Source organism: Scardinius erythrophthalmus (genome assembly GCF_964197995.2).
Source record: "Scardinius erythrophthalmus genome assembly, chromosome: 8".
Classification (NCBI taxonomy): Eukaryota; Metazoa; Chordata; class Actinopteri; order Cypriniformes; family Leuciscidae; genus Scardinius; species Scardinius erythrophthalmus.
Genome location: NC_138228.1, coordinates 30147526 through 30170589, shown reverse-complemented (window position 1 = coordinate 30170589; position 23064 = coordinate 30147526). Strand labels below are relative to the sequence as shown.

Genomic DNA, 23064 nt, shown 5'->3' with positions numbered 1-23064 from the left:
CACGCCCCTTCTGACGGGCCGTGACGCGTGAGCGCGTCCAGCGCGCTCATTGGGCGTGATGTCACGCCAAGGGCTCAGCGATAGGCTGCTGCAGTTGCCGCAGGGCAGCCAATGAGCACGCTAGTATGCCTGCTCTAGGTCTGCTTGCTGCTGCACTGCGTTGACAAAATTATAAAATTAAGGATAATTTTTTGGCTTCATATCTCGAGAAAAGATGACTTTACCCGCAGCGTAAGCTACTTACGCAATACGAGAGAACCTCTCGTAAGAGAACCCTAGTTATTTATTTGAAACCGTGGCTAAACTAATGAAAAATAAAGCTTCAAGCCCAGAAGTTTACATGCAGCACAGCAGTAATGACTTTGACCTTCTTCACTTATAATATTGATAACATAAATATTATAACTATGCAACCGTCTACTACAGTATCGCATCAGGCAGTGCATTATAGTCTCCCTAAGGAAAAATTTTATTCATTCATTGCTATAGAAGAGGAAGAATTCGTTAAACTCGTTAAATAATCTAAATCGACAACAAGTATGTTAGACCCTATACCAGGGCTATTCAATTAGTTTCATTCGAGGGCCGCAGCATCAAATCGAAAAGTTGAGGTGGGCCGGTGGGTTGGCTTGGGGGTTTAGCTTATTTATTGAAACATAACAGTTTCAAGAAATAAGTTAAAGTAACCCTAAAAAAGTGTGGTATTTACTTGGAAATGTGGTACCCGACAGTATGCAAATATATAAAACCATAATAAATAAAAACTTGATAATTTACAGCTGTGTACAACTATTTTCCTTGGAACAAATAAATTATTTATACAAACTTATAGCTGTTGGTGAAAAATATTAATTATTTTATTTATAATTGTTATGCTTAAATGAAAATATTCTGACAGTGAGACTTGTTAACCACAGGCTACTCGCTCCCACTGTATAAAAAATGCCTAAACACAAGTTAAAAACTATACGCACCTTTACAAAGAAACTGACATAATTTCATAATTAGCATTAATTATATATTCCTCTACCCACCTAATAAAACTAATGCAATATAAATCACTATATTTACTATTATACTATATAATATTATAGTATATATATTTACTATATTTATTTATTACTACATAGTATTCAATATAAATATTGCACATTTCTGCCCAACCATGGTAAATTACTACAGTACATTCATGGTAAATGTTTGTAAGGGTGATTAGGGGATTTAAAGTCTTCTAATTTCGTTCATGCCACAATGTTTCTCCTGCTTTCCTGATCAGTCTTGTTGGGAATGTTGAGGCTGTTTCATCCGATTTAATACTAATAAAATCATCGAGTGATTTGTGTTTTGTAACAGAGAGGTTTCTGTCGAACTGAAACGCTTCCCACTGGTTGTCGCAACGCTGTTTAATATAGTGTCTGGGACCGGGAGTAAACGCAACTCCGTGCTGGGCCGTGTTGAAACAACTAGTGAAACAACTGAAAACATTGCTATTTGTTGTTATACTGTACTGAACGAGAAACCGCTTCAGATGATTCAGTGACGGAGCGGTCCGAATGAATCCGAATAGTTTTAGACCGTTATGCAAGCGCGTTTAGAATCGAACCAAAAGAATGATTCATTCACGAATGATTGGTAGCCTATCGCTGGTTCAGTCGACATAAATTCGGGACACATATAATAACTGCTGAAATATTCGCACGTAAAACGTTTCTCAGGTCAATCAGAGCGAGTATCAAACTGAATTAGCCGCACCGCCAGGAAAAGAGGAGGAGGGAGGTTGGTGCCGTCGGGCCGCATAGAGATGATTGGCGGGCCGCATTTGGCCCGCGGGCCGCCAATTGAATAGCCCTGCCCTATACCAACTAAGCTACTGAAAGAGATGCTTCCAGAGGTCATAGATCCTCTTCTTAATATCATTAATTCATCTTTGTCATTAGGATACATACCAAAAACTTTTAAGCTGGCTATGATTAAACCGCTTGTTAAAAAAACGCAACTTGATCGTACAGAATTAGTCAATTACAGGCCGATCTCGAATCTACCTTTTCTGTCAAAGATACTATAAAAGGCGGTATCCTCACAACTATGTTCCTTTTTAGAAATAAATGATATCTGTGAGGATTTCCAGTCAGGATTTAGACCATACCATACTACTAAGACAGCTCTCATCAGAGACACAAATGATTTGCTCTTATCATCCGATCGTGGTTGTATCTCGCTATTGGTGTTACTCTATCTTAGTGCTGCATTTGATACCATTGACCACAACATTCTTTTAAATAGATTTGAAAATTATATTGGCATTAGTGGAATTGCATTAACATGGTTTAAATCATACTTATCTGACCGTTATCAGTTTGTAGCAGTAAATGAAGAGATGTCTCATCGATCACAAGTTCAGTATGGTGTACCACAAGGCACAGTACTAGGACCGTTGCTTTTCACTCTGTACATGCTACCCTTGGGAGATATCATTAGGAAGCATGGAATTAGTTTTCACTGTTATGCTGATGATACTCAGCTCTATATTTCTTCACGCCCTGACGAAACTTACCAATTCACAAAATTAATGGAATGCATAGGTGATATAAAAAATTGGATGACTAGTAATTTCCTACTACTTAATTCTGAAAAAACAGAGATTCTAATTATTGGACAAAAAAAAAACTTCCTCACGTAATAACCTAGAATACTGTCTAACACTTGATGGCTGCTCTGTCAAGTCTTCGTTGTCAGTTAGGAACCTGGGTGTGCTCTTTGATACCAATCTTTCATTTGAAAGTCACAATTCTGGTATACGTAAAACCGCATTTTTCCATCTTAAAAATATATCTAAAGTATGTCATATGCTCTCATTGACAAATGCGGAACAATTAGTCCATGCGTTCATGACATCAAGGCTAGATTATTGTAATGCTATATTGGTGGTTGCCCTGCATGCTTAATAAACAAATTGCAGCTGGTCCAAAAAACAGCAGCTCGAGTTCTTACCAGAACCAGGAAGTATGACCATATTAGCCCAGTTCTGTCAACACTGCATTGGCACCCTATTAAACATCGTATAAATTTTTAAATAGTGCTGATTGCTTACAAAGCACTAAATGGTTTAGCTCCGCAGTACTTGAGCGCGCTCTTAACGCATTATAGTCCTTCACGTCTATTGCGATCTCAAAATTCCGGCCAGTTGATAATACCTAGAATATCAAAATCGACTGCTGGCGGTAGATCCTTTTCCTATTTAGCACCAAAACTTTGGAACAGTCTTCCTAACATTGTCCGGGAAGTAGACACACTCTGTCAGTTCAAAGCTAGACTAAAAACACATCTCTTTGACCTAGCATACACAAAACACATTATAGACTTTAATAATTCAATGTTAGGCTGCATATTAGGTCAGTCGGAACCGGGAACACTTCCCATAAATCCTGATGTACTCGTTACATCATAAGAAGAATGGTGTCTACGCGTAATATTAGTCTCTGTTTATCCCGATGTTTATTGCAGTCTGCCGGATCCAGGCTGTATCCAGATCTGATGAAGGACCTGAGCCTGGACGCGACGACAGTGCAGTCCTGAAGTGTCAACTAGTATCTCCCCTGTGAAGGCCTCCCTCCCCTACCTTTACCTCTCTACAGATAACGCGCTGTCGGGATAATTCCAGTTCGCGTGGCTACGTGGAAACGATAAAAATTCTGTATTATAAATTTTAAGGCCAGGGTTGATTTGTAGGGAAGGACTACACGCCTGCACACATATATTCAAACGCGCATACCTATAGACTGAACTCGTAATGTGTATGTGCACGCCACTGGCGTTCTCACTGGTTCGCGTTTTTGAAGTTTGCGCAAAAAGAACTTAAGAGTTTTCTGTTAAAACGGTGTCGTGTTAGCAGCCCCTAAGTTAATAACTAATGATCGTTGCGACGGAAGTGAATCAATCAAACTAACTGCACAATAACTTTATTCTAGAGATGCTATAAAGCCAAAACAATCTCCAGTGTTTCCTCTATGTTGATTAGTTAATGGCGGCCCGCCACGGCAAAATTTTTGCCGCCACGGTAACGTTAGGGCTCTACAGTGCGACCATTTCACTCGCATTTGCACCTAAATATGTCTGTGTGCGACCATGAAAAGATATTTAGGCGCACTTGTGCGACTGACCCGATCAAAGATTTTTTTTGGCGGCCGTCAAAGCGAATTTTTGTCCCGCCAAAGTCTTATTTGACCGGTGTGTAATGTAGATAAACTGCTGCGCTTGTGACAGCTGGGTGCATGTTTGAAAGAACGAGAGAGAGAGAGAGAGAGAGCGCGCACCCTCTGGTCGCGTGCGCGCGACCACTCTCTTTGCGAAGCAAGGTTCCACGTTGAATGGTTAACGACTGATCTTTCCAACACTGACCTCACGAGACGTCTGAATCGGTGTATAACAGATCGGTAACACTTTACAATAAGGTTCCATTCATTAAACTCTAGTTATAACTACATTAGTTAACATTAACTTTTAATAAACTGCACTTCTACAGAATGTATTAATCTTTGCTAATGTTCATTTCAACATTTAATAGCCTACATTATTGAAATCAAAAGTTGTATTTGTTAACATTTAGTTAATGCACTGTGAACTAATGAACAAACAATAAACAGCTGTATTTTTAGTAAGAGATGAATACATTCAGAATCATGTATTGCTCATGGTCAATGTTAGTAATAAACTAATGTTAAATCAAACCATATTGTAAAGTGTTTCAAAAAAATAATTTACAGAACACCTTAAAATAAGACCGTAAGGTGTGCTTACCCCCTTTAGTACAGCCTATATGGTTAGCAAGATTTAGCCTTAATAAACTACAGCATTTACAACTGAATGGTAGCCTATTCAATTGTAGATGGTAGAAAATAAGACTATTAGTTAAAATAAACTTTTTAATGCTACTTTTTCTCCCTGCTTTTTTATATTGATATGATTATATACCAAAATAATCTATTAAAGAAGGATTTTATCTTATAAAGCTATGAAATCCAGAGGTAAAATCACAGCTTTTTTTTTTTTTTTTAAGTGTTGGCCAGCGAAGACCATTTTTGACGTCAGGTAAAACCCTGCAGGGCCAATGTTTGTGCGCAGACATTCACACTTCAAGCAAAAATCACTAGTGAGGCACGAAATGTATGAATGTTTTTTTTTTTTAATGCAATTTTTTTTATGACAGCCAGTGTAATTGTTTTTCTAAAACTGAAAATATTTAATGTTCATAAGGTAAACTTTTGTCACACAATGTGGCACAATAATATTGTGTCATTAAAGGAAAAAAAAAACCCTTTCAATTGTATGTGCTCCTAAATTTTTTTGGGGGGTGGGGGGGTGGGGGGTGGGGGGTGGTTGTTCGGACAGACCTGCCCCCACTGCTAAAAAAAATCCTAAAGGAAACACTGTGTATGTGCTCCTAAATTTTTTTGGGGGGTGGGGGGTGGGGGGTGGTTGTTCGGACAGACCTGCCCCCACTGCTAAAAAAAATCCTAAAGGAAACACTGATCTCTGTTACTTTCATTTCCTATTATCAATTTAAAGCTGCTTTGGAACAATCTACATTGTTAAAACTGCTAGATAAATGAAGATGACTTGACTTGAAGTCCAACAAAATAATCCTTAGCTGTGATCAATTACTTGCACCATTTTTTCAAGTCACATGGTTTGGGTGAACTGTAATTTTGATCTTGATTGTGACAATGGCACAGGACAAAATAAGAACAAGTTTGACTTGTACCATTTGGCCAGGAGGGTGATTCATGGTCTTCACAAATCCATAACATTGAATTTTCTTATTACTGGCCACTCAAAATTGACTTGACTTGATTTTATTGATACTTTGTTGCATAATTTTGCTTAGCAGTCATATAGGTAACAACATTAAATATCCTCTTTATAAATATCAATAAAGTTTCTTTTTTTTTCTATAGATATGGGTTTTGAATTGGTATGTGCCAAATTTGGTGTTATTATCAGGGTTATGGTATGGTATGGTATGGTAGCTAAGTGATTTTGTTTTGGAACCTTCAGAAAACTTGAACAAGATGTTTCTCAAAATTTACTTTGCTGACTGTATCGACTTCAAACAGGTGTAGCTCATTGTTTTTTGTCCAATTCCAACAAATCATACATCATTATGACTTTTTTTTTTTTTAATGGATTAAATTAAATTTGCTTTAATGGAGAATCAATTGTGGAAAATTTGCTCAATGTCAATCATTTTGCCAGCATGGGTCACATATACATACATGTACATATATATATAGTCGTGAAAATAAAATCATTGTCCTGTTGCATGACCCAATTTCAGGCAAGCTTTAGCTGTCAGACAGATGGCCTCACATTTGAGTCTAGAATACTTATGCAGAGGAGCTCATGGTCATCATCATCATCACCAGGTTTGCACAACTCAGAATGGATTTTGGTCCATTCCTCTTTACAGATCCTCTATAAATCCTTTAGGTTCCTTGGCTGTCGCTTTGCAACTCGAAGTTTCAGCTCCCTCCACAGATTTTCTATAGGATTAAGATCTGGAGACTGGCTAGGCCACTGCAAGACCTTAATGTGCTGCTTCTTGAGCCACTCCTTTGTTGCCTTGGCGGTGTGTTCTGGGCCATTTTCATCCTGGAAGACCCATCCACGACCCATCTTCAGTGTTCTGGCTGAAGGAAGGAGGTTCTTGTCCAAGATTTTACGGTATATGGCCCCTTCCATCAGCCCTTCAATATGGTGAAGTCGTCCTGTACCCTTAGCAGAGAAAGAGCCCCAGAGCATAATGTTTCCACCCCCGTGCTTGACTGTAGGGATGGTGTTCTTGGGGTCATAGTCAATATTTCTCTTCCTCCAAACACGACGAGTCGATGAGCCGATGCCAAAGAGCTCAATTTTGGTCTCATCTGCCACAGCACTTTCTCCCAAGCCTTCTTTGAGTCATTAGATGTTCATTGGCAAACTTCAGACGGGCTTTTACATATGCCTTCTTGAGCAGGGGGATCTTGCGGGCGCTACAGGATTTCAATCCATTGCGGCGTAGTGTGTTACCAGTGGTTTGCTAGGTGACTCTGGTCCCAACTGCCTTGAGATCATTAACAAGCTCCTCCGTGTAGTTCTGGGCTGATCCCTCACCTTTCTCATGATCATCCTTACCCCATGAGGCGAGATCTTGCATGGAGCTACAGACCGAGGGCGATTGATGGATATTTTGTACTTCTTCCATTTCCGAATAATGACACCAACAGTTGTCTCCTTCTCAACAAGCTTCTTGCTGATGGTCTTGTAGCCCATTCCAGCCTTGTGCAGGTCTACAATCTTGTCCCTGATGTCCTTTGACAGCTCATTGGTCTTGCCCATGCTGGCGGAGAGGTTGGAATGGAAGATAGAGATTCTGTGGACAGGTGTCTTTTATATACATAACAAGCAAACATTAGGAGTACTTTCTTAAAGTGACAGGACTAATCTGTGTTTCACATGGGCACATGACCAATCTGTAGGAGGCAGAATTCTTGCTGGTTGGTAGGGGATCAAATACTTATTTCACTCGATCAAATGCTAATCAATTTATAACCTTTATATAATGTGTTTTTTCAGGATTTTTGGTTGATATTCTGTCTCTAGCCGTTAAAATAAACCTACCATAAAAATGATAGACCGTTAATTTCTTTGTGAGCAAACTTACAAAATCATCAGGGGATGAGATAATTATTGCCTCCACTGTTTTCTCCATTATTTTCTCCACGGTCTTTTCCTATCGGCCACAGTAACTTCTGTTGGTTGCAATTCGTAACCTCACCACTAGATGCTGCTAAAAATCACACACTGTACCTTTAAAGCAGCTTTACAGAGAAAACAGGAAAATAATGCAACAAAGTTTGTTTCGGCTGCACAGCAGCTCTAGAAGAAAATAGCGGCATTGTCCAGCTTAAGTTAGTTAAGTGTTGATTAATTTATGTTGTAAAAAATTATTAATTTAGTTCATTTATATATATACAGCAGCTGGAGAAAACAGTGACATCATCACTAAGCTCAGTTCAGTTCTCATTCAGCAGCGTCGGTCCAGTCAGATCAATAATATTGTTGAATATTAAGTGTCCCCAAATAAGCAAGCCAGAGGCGACAGTGCCAAGGAACCCAAACTCAATCAGGTGACACTGAATGGAGGGAAAAAAAAAAAAACTTGGGAGAAACCAGGCTCAGTCGGGGGGACAGTTCTCCTCTGGTCAACAAAAGCGCAACAATTATGATTCAGGCTGCATTACAGGTCAGAAGTCAGACTTGACTTATTTCTTGTGAGTAATCTTCCTCACTTCCCATAGAATGATGGAGTTCCAATTGTTTGGAAATGACCTTGTAACCCTTCCTAGATTGATGGGCAGCAACAATTGCTTCTATAAGATCATTGCTGATGTCCTTGACATTGTATTAACACACCTGAATGATCCAGCAAACTGCCAATACTTCTGCTTTTATAGAGATGGTCACGCTTTCTGATGATCAATTAATCAAAGGTATTTGATTAGCAGAGCCTGAATGCTACTTACCTTTTTAATTTCTATGACAGCAGGTGTAATATGTCATCTGTGGTTGTATTTACTTAATTTTAAGACCTGCCAAGGACCAGATGATTTTTTATTATGTCCTGATACCTAAAAACACAGAATTCAAAAGGGTGTACTTTCTTTTTCACATGACTACATATTTAGTTTGTATATATTCTTGGATCCTGCTATAAAGGTTTGCAGTATAGCGGTTTTTAAGTATTTAACAACATTTTCTATCGTCTAACGCTAGTGATGCACCCTTGCGCTTTTCCATGTCAGTTTACGTTCTGAGATAACACTGCCATGTAGCGGTCAGGTTTAAACCAAACACAAAGCCACAAACATAATATTGCGATATTAATGTGTATCAATATTTTCTTACACCCCTACCCCAGATGTGTTAAAGAACTTGCAAATGCCTTAGTGGAAGAGTGGGGTAACATCTAACAGCAAGAGTTGGTAAATCTTGTGCAGGCCATGAGGATGAGATGGACTGTAGTAATTTAAACAGCTGGATCCACACCAGATACAGACTGTTACTTTTGAAAGTGAGAGGATGTTTCCATTTTTGCTGAGTTTAAATGCATAAAAAAAATCCAACCTTTCCATTCTCAGCTGGTGACTTTTTCTTCTTCTTTTTCTTTGACTTCTCATTCTAAAATAAAGAACATTAAACAGAAAACAACAGATTTGAAAATTGAAAAGAATCAAGATTAAGTTAAAAATGCACCCAAATGTTCTCAACAGTGTATTTTACAAAACTCTCACAAAAAAAGTCACGGTTGTACGTTTTATGTGTGTGGATGATGATGCTATCAAGGTTCTACACACCTTCACACCATTTTTCCCCATTGGAGCTCCTTGTTGTCTGTCCTTGATTCCCTCTGCCGCCTCCTCATCTGACGGACATACATCCACATCAGCCTCACCTATCTGACACACACCGACACCATTACACCATTAAAGACTTTGTATCTGACATGACAGCAGCATCATAATTCATGAAACTGACACACAGCATTATTAATACTCGATCTATGGGCAGCAGACATGATAGCAGTTTGACAGGCTGTTTGAAGTAGTTTCATATGGAGAATAGCATTTGTGAAATTGTAGCATAATTTTTACCTATACAGGGCTGAACATATATATCGGTCTGTGCAATGAATACACGCGTAGTTGCGTACAATATGAAATATACGCGTAAAAACAGAGCCACTTGTTTGTGTGAAGTGAGAGATTGTTGTATGCTTGTTTGTGTGAGGTAGGGATGGGACGGAATGAAAATTTCATATCACGATAATAGTGACCAAAATTATCGTGATTATAAATATTATCACGGTTTTGTTAAAACGAGATGAAAGTGTTCAAAAATAAATGATGCTCACACTGAAAACATTTCAACAAGTTTTAAATTTGAAAATCAACAAACAACAAATAAAACAAGCAGCTTTATGTACTTTTTTTAAGCAAGATTATATTCTGTGGCATTTCCTTCCTTAAAATGACCGTCGTCAATAACAACTCATAACACAGCGCACACGTATCACAACAGACGCGCTCTCTCGTTTCATTCAAATGCAACTTGCCGTCTTGCGTCTCCGTTTTCGATTGTATTGAAAATGAAATCAGAGTTGATTTATTGTTTACTGAGTTTGATAATATTTCTGTGATCATGTAAGATTTAAAACATTAATCTGCCTTCCGCCATTCCTTCTCGAAGAAAAAAACAACAACATTGCGCGCTGCGCCTGCGTCAGCCTGATGCTGGCTGGACAGTTCAGTGAGTTATTAAAATCGCGATAATCAAACACGGTTTTAACGATAATTCAATTTTAAATGATAATACTAACCGTCAGTACATTTTATCGTGGTTTATAGTGAAACCGATAATCGTCCCATCCCTAGCGTGAGGTTAATATGACATGGCTTAATATCACAGAATGAGGCAGAAATTATATTTAAAGGCCCACTGAAGTGCCTTGGAACGCGCAGCTTCATATGATGCGTTGACAATTTCCACTGAAACAGTAAGCTAAGGCAGGACATTGAATGGTTCCTCCCTTTCTCAAATAGCCAATAGCGTTTAGTTTACCTCACAGACTACAATTCATACTTGACTGCACCATTGAAGCGAATCCGAGCGCTGATGATACGTTGGATTCAATAGTAGAGATGTGAAAAAATTCAAGCCATGTCCTTCTTAATCAACGTACAGTTGGAAAATGGAATAAAACTCAAGCATTTGAGCAAACGAACACGCATCTCCAACCCATATTGCTCCGTGACATGTCAACACCACATTAGATTCTAGAGAGCATTTGATTGGACAGAAGATGTGATGAGAATTGATGTCATAAAAATCTGAGATGCATTTTAGCACAAGGGAGAGACTGTAAGTTTTGAATGGTTATATCTCCTAAATGTGAATTTTGTCATTGTTTTGGAACACACCAGCTTATTCATAACCTTAAGGCTAACATATTCATACTAAAAGCTAAAAAAGTTACATTTTAATTTCAGGGACCCACAGTGGGCCTTTAAAGGGTTAGTTCACCCAAAAATGAAAATTCTGTCAGTAATTACTCACCCTCATGTTGCTCCAACCCCGTAAGACCTTCGTTCATCTTCGGAACACAAATTAAGATATTTTTGATTAAATCTGAGAGCTTCTCACTCCTACATAGGCTTCCTAAGACATTATAACTTGCTGGCCCAGAAAATGCATTAAAGACATCGTTAATATAGTCCAAGTGTCTACAGTGGCTCAATCTTAAGTTTATAAAGCGACGAGAATACTTTTTGTGCGCAAAAACAAACAAAAATAACGACTTTATTCCACTATTCATTTCCTTCTCTCTGGGCCTCGAGTTTTTTCGCGTAGTGTTTTAGCGTAGCGCTTCTGTGTTATGCATCACACGCATCACACACATCACACACATCACACACATCACACACATGACCAGCGTCGGCCAATAGTGAGCCTACGTGTGACGTATAACACAGAAGCGCTACGCAGTTATTCTATGTGAACTCACTCGAGGCCCAGAGAGAAGGAAATGAATAGTGGAATGAAGATGAACAAAGGTCTAACGGGGTTGGAACAACATGAGGGTGAGTAATTACTGACAGAATTTTCATTTTTGGGTGAACTAACCCTTTAATAGTAATCCAGTGATAAAAACTATGTCAATTAACATAGCATTATAAATATACTTTATTCTTATAAAATACCAGAGATGTCTAGAAGAACAAAGATAAACCCTATACTGCTGCATTTGTATGTTTATTGATATCGATATCTGGGTGCCTTTGTCCATATGGGGTTTCCTGCTGAACCAAACTGATTTTAGCGTCCCATTCATTGACAACCATATAAACATTCACCATGCTATCAATAGTTAGCTTGCTGACGATTCTGTAATTTCGGTCAAATACAGTATAAAACATTCATACAATACGCTTCAAATGATTATTCAAATGTAAATATGCACTACTTTAACGACAAGACAAGGCAATGTACTACCCCAATGGGCCTGGCCCGGCCACTGCGCCCCCTCACCTCTGGTTGACCTCCCCACCAAGCCACGGAGTAGGCGCACTAATTTTAGTTTGTGAGGCAGTACTGCCCTGGGAAGATCTCCCATTCAGAAGTACGAGATAGTGAGTAGATGGGTGTATAGGCTGTCAAATACATGGTTTAAAAACTAATTGGGGGGTTTTCGGATCGTTCTCAGCAACAACAACAACAACAAGTAATTCAGGTTCCTGAGCGAAATAAGAACAGAATAGTGTTCACTTTATAATAAATTATAATATTCTTTGCAAATGATCTTTGAATTGCTAATAATCGTTGAAAATAATAAATTAATCACTGCTGATTTTTTTTTTTTTCAGAGACAGATGTAGTTGTAACCTAAACATATTATTTGTGTAGTTATTTAACATTTTTACAGCAACCAACATTTGGTCTACAGCAACAGAGCCGTCAACACAGGAGTGTGGGCCTTCAGTTGCAGATTCACGCATTTAGCTTCAAATAACGATTCTAAAATTATTTTAGAGCTCCTTGGATTCAAACCACTTTATGTTCCTCATTTGTTTGAAATTAAATTACATTACACATTAATAAACTGCATGTATACAGTTATTTCATTATTTCATTATATTAATTATTAGGTAAGCTAAGCATCATGTTTGTGATTCATGTACGATCCTAAAATCAGGTAAAATCAACAAACAAAAATCAGGTAGTAACTCAAAAGGTTATTTGTAAGGGATGCACAGAAATTTCGGCCGGCGAAAATTATCGGGCGAAAATGGCATTTTCGGTTTTGGGCTGAAAGAGAGAAAAAGGCTGAAAATATATGCCAATGCCAAAAATATGCCGCCCGCCCCTCCGTGTTCAGTGATCAGGTTTCACTCTCACGCAGAGTTTTACCCATATTTAAAACTTTATAAACTATAATCACTAGCTTCCGACAGACTGCGGTACACATCGATTTACCGTGGAAGACTAACCCCTGACCCGACGCACAACGTAATGAATGAAGAAGCTAAGAGGAAAGAGCAAAACAAAACACCGGTCGAATTACCAATTTTAAAGAGAAATTTTGGAAGATTTCTATATAATAGAAGAGGAGCTTCAGTTTGTTACACAGCCCTATTTGTTTAAACCGCGAGAGGCGTCCAAGCTTACGATACTCCTTAGGGATGTCAACGATTAATCGACGATCGATTAATTGTCGATAATACATTTAATCGATAGAACTTATCGATCATCGATTAAGCAGGTTTTTATGCGCGTGCGTGCTGCTCAACCGCGAAACATGTAAAGCGAGCGCGCCGGAGTTATGTTTGGGACCATTTTAAACCTTCATCATCATGTAAGTTTGCGTGTGCATTCGCAGCCTTTTGTTTTGTTCAAATGTAAGTTGTAATACTGTTTATTTTGTGTATGCCTATCTATATCTGATTTATCTCATATTGGATGCATTTGGTTAAGAACACTGTAGTAAAGCGTCAGCTTCAGCGCGCGCAGCTCAAACGGCAGTGCACGACTAATAATGACTATTGGGACTGTAATATTACATAACATTATAAAGAGAACAATACTGTAATAAAACATTGTGAATTATTTGGGTTTAGTTGCCGTGTCGCGTTGCTCCAGGAAGAGCGCGTCCACAACATGTAGTTCTGAATGAATGGCACGTAACTTAGTTCAAGTTCACTTGTGCATGAATTTGCGTCATTTTGTGCAGATATAATTTGTAATATTATGTTTATTTTAAATATATCTGATTAATCTCATATAGGATGCGTTTCTTTTAGATAAATAACGTGCTAGCAAAGTGCTCCAGTTTAACGGTAGCAGATTCATTCAGCGCGTGCAGTTGTTCCAGGAAGAGCGCGTCCACAACAGTCACACATTCTAGCGCATATGAGGCGGCGTTGGTGACGCGTTGTATTAGTAGTTATATTTGATTATTAAATAATTAATTTAATTATCAATCACATCGAAACATTTTACAATCCTAGCCCTTTATTTATATTTAAAACCATTCTAATTGATTTGGTGAGGAACATTAGCATTTGCAGACCCTGTCATGCTGTTGGCCACATGCCACTGCAGTTGATGCATATCGCAGTATTAAGGCTAACGATTAATCGATTAATTGATCGTTAATTTAAACGACGATCGATCATGGGAATTTGTGAAAATTGACATCCCTAATACTCCTACATCGTAAGTCATATAAGCGTCACAGGTTACTCTTCGTAAGTCGACTTGCGTATGCGTACGGTCGTCTGGCGGAAGCTAGTTATTTTAGATTATAAAGTTATAAATATGGGTATTTTTCTTACAAAAACCAATAGCTTTGCTTCAGAAGGACTTTATTGACCCCCCGGAGCCGTGTGGAGTATTTTTATCACGGATGGATGCACTTTTATGGGCTTCAAATTTTCTCCAGCCATTCACTCCCATTATAAAGCTTGGATTAGCCAGGACATTTTGTAAAGGGGTCATCGGATGCAAACTTCACTTTTATATGGTGTTTGCATATAAATGTGTCTTTGCAATGTGTGGACACAACCACCATACAATGAAAAAAATCCATTCACTCGTTTTTTTTAACCCTCAAAAAGTCTAAAGACTCTCAATAATCAAGCCGTTTGGATTTTCTGAGCAATATGATGTCATATTGCTCATGCTCCGCCCATGACCACTGACAGACTGTCTCGTATTAGCATATTTCCCCCTCAGCCATTTGTATACTGTCCACCAAGGGAGCACTTTATGTGTCTGGTGTCAACCATAGACAGTAAAATAAATGGACACAGTGACCCCATTGGATTCAACGGAGAAAAGTGAAGTCAATCAGAAGCGCTCACTTCCTGATGGCTGAGCGTACAGCGCAGACTCAAACTGAGCTTGACGACGTAGATGTGACGTGAGCAATCCGTCTGTCTTCTAGTAGCTGTGCCAAGAGAAATCTGAATCATTCTCTTCCGAAACTTGCAGAGACGGAGAGTGTGAGTAGGCGGTGTCCATGAGCTAGGAGCAGGAGAAACTTTTGCTAAGTATTCTGATTAATTATTTTGTCATTTTGCCTCCACGTCCCCCCGATTGCCCGCAAGCTTCTCCTCCTGTCCATACGGTAATTTCAATACTGTGCGACAGAGAGTCGCGTGGTTATGACGCAATCGTTAGCCTATTTTTACGAAAACGGCTTCTACGGGTCCATAACGTAAGATACAAGGTAATGGAGCCTTTTATACATTGTCGTGTTTCTTTAGAAATAAATAATGGACAAATGGAGTATTTAAACGCCTTAGATGTAAAGTTATTCGCTGTCAAAGTGACGCCAAAATGAATGGGAGTAGGCTTGGGCGGTATTGGAATTTTGACACCGTCAAACCTCCTCCCTATTTTACCGGGGTATACGGTATTACCGTGACAAATTAAAAATTATGCCATAATGGGCTCAGATGGCGTCACCAAACTGTTGGCTTGTGCCTACACCGTTCAGAAACGGAATGCCAGATCAAAAAAAATAAAAAAAATAAAATCAAGCCGTGCACGTTTTGTCTGAGTCCGGCCGACGGCATTAACTGTTATTATGAGCCCGAGCCCACCATTATTCAACATAATATCTGTGTGCGTGCAACAAGCAAGAAGTGCCTTTGTAATCCGGTGAGGCGTGTCCATTGATTTTTATTAATAAAACTTTTCTGCAAAGATGGAAGTTGACGATCGCCATCTCTGTAGTGAACGCGCCTATAGAGAGAAATGCACATCATTGATCAATCAGATTTATTTTCGTTTTGAATTGTTTCGTTTAAAGAAATTGACGATCGCCATCTCCATAGTGAACGATAGAGAGAAATGCACATAATGGATTACAGAGAGTAGGCTAGTCTATTTCTTTTCTTTTCGTTTTGTATGGTTTCGTTTACTGAAATTGATGATCGCATCTCTGTATGAACGCGCCTAGAGAGAAATGCACATCATGGATTAAATAATCAGAGTGGCCTTTTTCTTTTCGTTTTGAATTGTTTCGTTTAAAGAAATTTACGATCGGCATCTCTGTGAACGCTATAGAGAAAAATGCACATCATGGATTAATCAGAGAGTAGCCTACCCTATATTTCTTTTCGTTTTGAATTGTTTTGTTTAAAGAAATTGACGATCGCCATCTCTGAGTTTCGGTTAATTTATGAGATTTCAATGCAAGTGACCGTGGCATGCCAGCGCCCATCATGTCATGATTATATTAAATCCAGGCAATTTGGTTGATGAAAAATTTATTAAAATTAAGATACAATTTATACAAAACGAAATTCGTTTTAAAGAGGCCTTTTACAAAACGAAATTTATTGAAGTGGTCAAATCGTCTGACTCCCGATGCATCCCATCTTATTTGTGCTGTTCACTTTTCATAATCAACAAAGATGGAAAAAATAACATTATAATATTTTAACAAATACGAAACTTAATGCGCTTATTTAATGAACTCGAGAACAAAATGCATCCTGGCAGTAGTGAGTGGGTGGTAGTTTCAGAGATGCGACATTAGGTTGAGGTGTTTACATCTCTCGCGGTCACCTTTTTATGGCACAATTTACAAATTGCCTCGTCAGTATTTACCGCCTCTCCCTTCTCATTTGGCTGGAACCAGAAATATTACCAAACTGCAACCACACAAGCATTTTTAGGCAATAAATAAATTATATATATTATAGGCTATATAAGTGCCGGTAATGACGGTATTGAAACTGATACCGGTGCTATTTTAAGATCCCGCGGTATCCGATATTACCGTAATACCGCCCAACCCTACATGGGAGTCAATGGAATGCTAACAGCAGGTGATGGTCTGCTAATCAATGGCGACGCCAGAGGAAGCTTCAATGTTTTCCGAATGATTGCCCCCCTGGTGTCAACATGCCCCACGAAAGAAAGGGGGTGGAGTGAGCAGTTGCTCATTATCATTTAAAGAGACATGCACCGAAATGGCTTGCTGTGAAAAGAGCTGTTTTTGAGGAGGTAGCCTAAAAAGGGTGTTGTTTTACACAACCATTGAGGAAATTTAACAAAAGCATGTTACAAACTTTACATGAAGACCCTAAAGAATCATACCAACTTGTGGAAAATGGGCATCCGATGAACCCTTTAATATAACTCCGATTGTATTTGTCTGAAAGAAGAATGTCATGTACACCTAGGATGGCTTAAGGTTGAGTAAATCATGGGGTAATTTTCATTTTGGGGTGAACTATCCCTTTAATTTATTGATATTTAATATTTTTCAAATGTTTGTGTCACTTTAAATAAAAGTGTGGTTATTTTTCCTTTTATTGGCTTGTAGTTTTTTTTTAAATTCCGATTCAGTAAAATTTAAAAAAATTCTAAATATTCATTTAAAATAAGAAATGAATAATTATTTTTAAAAATGTATATTTGGTTTCAGTTTTCATCCAAGTGCATCCAGAATTTTCGGTTTTGACCCATAATTTTCATTTTGGTGCATCCTTATTATTTGTGTATGTACTTTTCATATTTTTTGTATAGTACAGCAATTTTTTATGGAGCTGTCAACACCGGAAACTCTGACGTCATGCAATGAATTGACGAACACCTCAGTCATATGTTATTACTTTGTACATAAAAATTATTTTATTCACAGTTTCGGTTTTTTTTTTTTTTTTTTCTCACCGGTTTCTGAATATTGCTTTAAAATTGTACATGCAACATGTCAACATGTACACTTTGTGCGCTCTGGCGCCGACCCTGGCGATGTAACTCTTTGGGGTAAATATAATATACCAGTCACAGCAGTAATCTTCGCCATATATAAAGTTTGTAGCAGGAAATCATAATTATCCCCGAACTTTCCATTGATTTGAGAGGGCGTTGATGTTTAACTAGGAATCTCGTATTTACGAAGTTTATGAAGGCAGCAAATATTGTGAACTAACGTTACACGCATGATGAAGCATAAGGCTAATATGTGACGACAAACAATAAATCTTACAACAGCTCACATTTCATAATTACTATGGTATTTTGGGTATCAAAAAGCTTTTAGACTAATATCTTGGTAACTTAGTGTCATGCCACTTAAAGCACATTGAAGTACCATGTAAATATCATGTATGTAACGTTATAGCCTAGTATCAAAGTACCATAGTAATTCCATCTTATCCCACCTCTACAACATCACAATCACACATGCCAGATGTTACCAGCTCAAATATGTTGCTGATGTTCTTCTGCTTATGGGCTGTTTGTGTGTTAGTCTTCATCTGCTCGTCTTCATCTTTGTCATCTTCCTCAGTAAGTTTGAGCGCGTGTAAAGCGGCCTGAGCGCGCTGCTCGCCCTTCAGCCTACGCAGAGCACGACTCGACATGATGGACGTCAAATCAACTGATCAGTGATCAATAACCTCGCACCGACCCCAAATGTCTCACAAACTTGAGAATGTTCAAGAGTAGACGCTATAGTCATATAGGAAACAAGTGACGTCACATTAAACGGAAGTGGGTGTGTTCAAAAAGTAAGCGACCCGGATGTTATTTTGTATACATACAACCGGCACATCCGGGAACTTCACTGTAAATTTCGTAACTGCCCCTTTTTAGCCAACATTATGAAGCTGCAGACTCGGAGCCTGCATCTACAGTCCCGCACCAGAGCCCGTCTACGGAGAGCCTGCCCACTCCCTATTAAGTCCTATTGTACCGAATTTTGGTTGTAGTACCACCAGAGTTCCACTGGGGGCGATTGCCATGAGTGCAAAATGAATGGGAGTCAATGGGGCTAGACGGCTAAATTTGTCTCTTTCACCCGATTGCCGTTGATAAATCTCAAATCTGATTGTAGATTTTGCAAGTTCAACATGGGTTATAGGTCGAAAGTTGAATGAACGAGTACTTATGTCCTTTCGATTTCTTACAGGTTGAGTTGTTGTTGCCCATAACACGCTAGCATTCTGCTAATGAACGCTGATTGGTCAGTGAAGGACTGATTACGACCAGAGATACCGCTTGATGGCATCGTGTCATCCGCAGCGGGACCAGAAACAAACAAAACAAAAACTCTTCTAGCACGTGTGTTTACCTGTGTCAGCTGTGTTGTCGATGCCTCGAGTGAAAAGAAAGTGCAGAGCGCGAACGCACCAAAGTGACTGAAGGATTGCCGTGAAGCAGTATCTCTGGTCGTACATGTATATGACGTCATTGACACTTTAAAAGACGTTTTAAAGCAAATAAGTGACTCAAAAAAATCTAACACCCAGCAATGTGTAATTTATTTGCATCTCCTTTCGAATACAACATTCAAATTACTAGACAAAAAATTATATCCTGAGAAAAGTGGATTTTTATTGGTATAGCGCCATAGACCTCCATTCATTCTGCACTCGTCCTGTGAGCGCCCTCATATGGAATCAGAGAGGAACTGCAACCAGTTCAGAAGCCGAAAGTGTACTGAGAGTGAAACTTCTCGCCATATTAGACATTCTCTGCCCGCACCCAGAGTCCCGCATTCTCAGACCCCTCGTTTTTCGAGACAGCGCCTCCTGCTGTTCGAAAGATCGTATAACACCCTTATCCAAATGCCATTGAAAACAATAGGATGCAATATTACGGTCTTGTTTTATTGAGTTAATTGCGTTTTATAAGTTATCCAAATAAATATGTGTGTTCCCTGCTTAATGCAAGTGCCAAAAAAAAAACTCATGTTCTCTGACTAACAAATTACCCAGTAGTTATTTTTTGAGCGTGAGTGTAGGCCAATTGAAAGAAAATTACTGATGGAAGGGATACAATTACAGATTGAACTATCTTCTGAAAAATATTATGTGATATTATATTATATTGCTACAATGTTTTTTTTTTATTCAAATTCCAATTTTTCTTTCAGTTCAACCTAAAATGGTCTAATTAACATTATACCATGCTAACCTAACAAAACCTCTTTTTGATCTTTTGAATGCGAAGCAAAACTCAAATAAGAATAGACAAATCACCAATAATAAACAAATCTGTACTTTATTTAACGATCACCTAAACAAGACAAAGCAAAGAAAAAAGGAAGAAAGAATTGTGTTAGTGACTTTACTTTTCGTCTTCAATTGCATTAAAAAAACTCCTCATTTATAAGTCCCTTTGGATAATGCCTAATAATCTCACATAGGCCATGAATATGGCCTGTCCATATAAATAAATAAATAAATTAATTAATTAATATATAAAACATTGCATAGGCTATATGGCAATAATAGGAACAATCCAATTGACAAACATATAAACATTTTTATAATACATAAATTATATAAAGTAAAATAATTACTCCGGCATTAATTAATTCAATTTATAGTTTTAGGAGAAAAGGTCCGGTAATTAAAAAAAGGTCAAACGGTGGCTTGTCTACAAAAAGTCCAAGGTTAAAGGCTAACGTTAATATTTTCGGGGAAAATAGGCGAAAAAACATACATTAACGGCTCAAATTTTGTTACAAACCATCTTTACAAATATTAAATGGACTATATGTTGGTGTATCGATGAGCTATAAAGTAGTTTGATTAAAAAAGGAATCGAATTAGTATGATTCGCTAATATTTACGATACTCACGTTTCGGCTTAAGTTCTTCATGTTTATCCGATCCAATTTGATAGGAGGCGCTGTCTCGAAAAACGAGGGGTCTGAGAATGCGGGACTCTGAGTGCGGGACTGTAGATGCAGGCTCCGAGTCTGCAGCTTCATACTACTCCTTTTTAGGGGAAAACAAGCCAGACTTCCCATAGACTTCAATACAAAATAGCGGCACAAAACAACGTCCGTACACAGCCGGCAGACGTGTATAACTTCAGAAATCACTTAGATGAAATATGTAGAGTAATTATATGTCCACCCTGCCTTCCATAGAGCGTGACCGATACATTTATAAACTTAATTTGGGCAACTTAAAAACATGTCCCTTTCATTCTACCAGCGTCAAATTGGTCTAACAACCCCACCCAGTGGTTTACCCGGACATTTACTCGTACCTCATCGAGTCAGCAGGTAGCCAGTGAATGATTTTACTACGGTTTTAAGAAGTAAACATCTTTAAATGTATAATATTGTGTCTTTATATTTAGAGTAGCTACTGAGTGCACTTTTCTGTCCAGCTATACAACTAGCCTGATTTAGCTTTCGATAGCATCATCCGTAATTCATGATATTTCCATAACAGCAAGATATTGATGATGATGGCAGGCAGAGATGGGCATAAATACATGGAAAAGTATTTACAATAAAATAAAAAATACAAAATACTGTGTGGAAAAAAATAATTAAATACAAATACATAATAGAGCTGGTAAGTCCCGCCCCTTCCGCAAAACCCCGCTGGACCTCAAAGTTGAAAAACCGTCAATGCAAGTGAATGGGAGAAAATAATTATTTTCTGATCCCGTTTGAATTGTGCCATGAATTGAACATATGTTGTCTGTGAATTTTTTATATAGACGTGTACATAAACTTTTATGTTGGCTTGACAAAGCCTTGTTTGAAAGTTTTATAAGCTACAAACAGGTTAACAAAATGTAAAATAATGAAAGACACATGCTAACATGAGGGGGGGTTAAACCACGTAGGAAGTACGTGATATACACGTGTGAAGGAGTGCTAGATAAAGCATGTGTGGGGTAATGGGAAATGTAGTCCGATACGAGGTTAATACTCCGGTAAGGGAGCCCTCTGGTGGCGATCGGAGGGAGCATACAACACCACGCCTGCACAGAAGATTCCACCTGGTCCGTGTACTTGGCGGCCAACGGATTTTCGTTTTAAAAGGAAAAAAAAACAAAAACGAAAAACGGCCGGTTTCCCAATTACCATTAGTAAATAGGAAAACGAAAAACGGAAAACAACCCATTATTCGTTTTTTGTTTTGATATTAAAAAACGGAAAACGAAAAACAATCTCGTTATCCGATTGTCTTTGATGTGTTTATAGATGGAAATCGGAAATCAAAATAATCCGTGTATCATTCGTTCAGTCGTTTTTTATGCAAAAATGTTTTCCCAAAAAACGAAAAACAAGAATTCAGCTTGATTTTTCGTTTTTCGTTCTGAGGTAGAAAAATGAATAAACAGCTTGAATATTCGATTTCTACACGTGGGCGGGAATGAAACGCCCCTTTCCTCTGATTTGTCAGCCGAAGATCAAACTGTCCCGTCATCAGTTCTTCCTCAGTTTTGCACTGCAGAATAAGAGTCCTCCGTGGATTCCTAACCCCAGCTAACAATGACCTGGCGGTCCACCAGCGTTTTTTGGGCGGCACAAAGTCAGCGGCTTGACACGGTCGGACCTCCGGCGGTACACCATCGGCAACCCGACCAATCTGAAAATCCCGTCGGTCTGCCAGCGTTTTTTGGGTGGCACGCCACCAGCGGTTTTCCACGGCTGGGCCACCGTCGGCACACCAGTGGCAAGCCGATAGACGGTCCACGTTTTTCTGAGCACTTACATGACATCTTTAATTTATAAATGTATATTTGTTAGGGGTTCAAGCACGAAGTGCTGAAACCCTATTGTAATTGTGCTGATTTTTATTATTATTATTATTTTAATTTATTTTTACAATTAAAAAGAATCTGAAAGCACAAAATAAAAAAATGGTGAAACTGACCTAATAGCTGTAACTATATCAAAAGCAAGTGGTGGTGGTATAAAAAAAATACTGCCTATGAGCATTTTTAGCACGCGTTCAAATGAAATATGGGGCTTGAGTGTTCGTAAAAACAATTAAAAAAATCTGAAATTATAAAAAAAAGCCACAATTGTCCCACTATCACGTGCAGGAGTGGTCATTTGCACCTATGAATGGGTCATAGAACTTCAAAATGAGTTTTAAATTCATGATTTAATAATGAGATTTTTATTCAAGTAAGGTTCTAATTCTAGATGTTTATGTTTGTAAATGCTGTGTGACTGTGACGCGTTATAATGTG

General features: G+C 38.4%; 1 protein-coding gene across 1 annotated transcript in view; it reads right to left on the bottom strand.

Annotated features, from left to right (window-relative positions):
- Positions 1-18620, bottom strand: part of tcf25 (TCF25 ribosome quality control complex subunit) — a 154723-nt gene extending 136103 nt beyond the window's left edge. Inside the window, exons 1-3 of the mRNA XM_081371802.1 lie at positions 18309-18620; positions 9393-9494; positions 9163-9216 (exon numbers count right to left, since the gene is read on the bottom strand). Coding sequence (XP_081227928.1) covers positions 9163-9216; positions 9393-9494; positions 18309-18473 — 321 coding nt within the window. The 5' untranslated portion in view covers positions 18474-18620. The remainder of the gene's footprint in view (positions 1-9162; positions 9217-9392; positions 9495-18308) is intronic.
- Positions 18621-23064: the final 4444 nt, after the last annotated feature.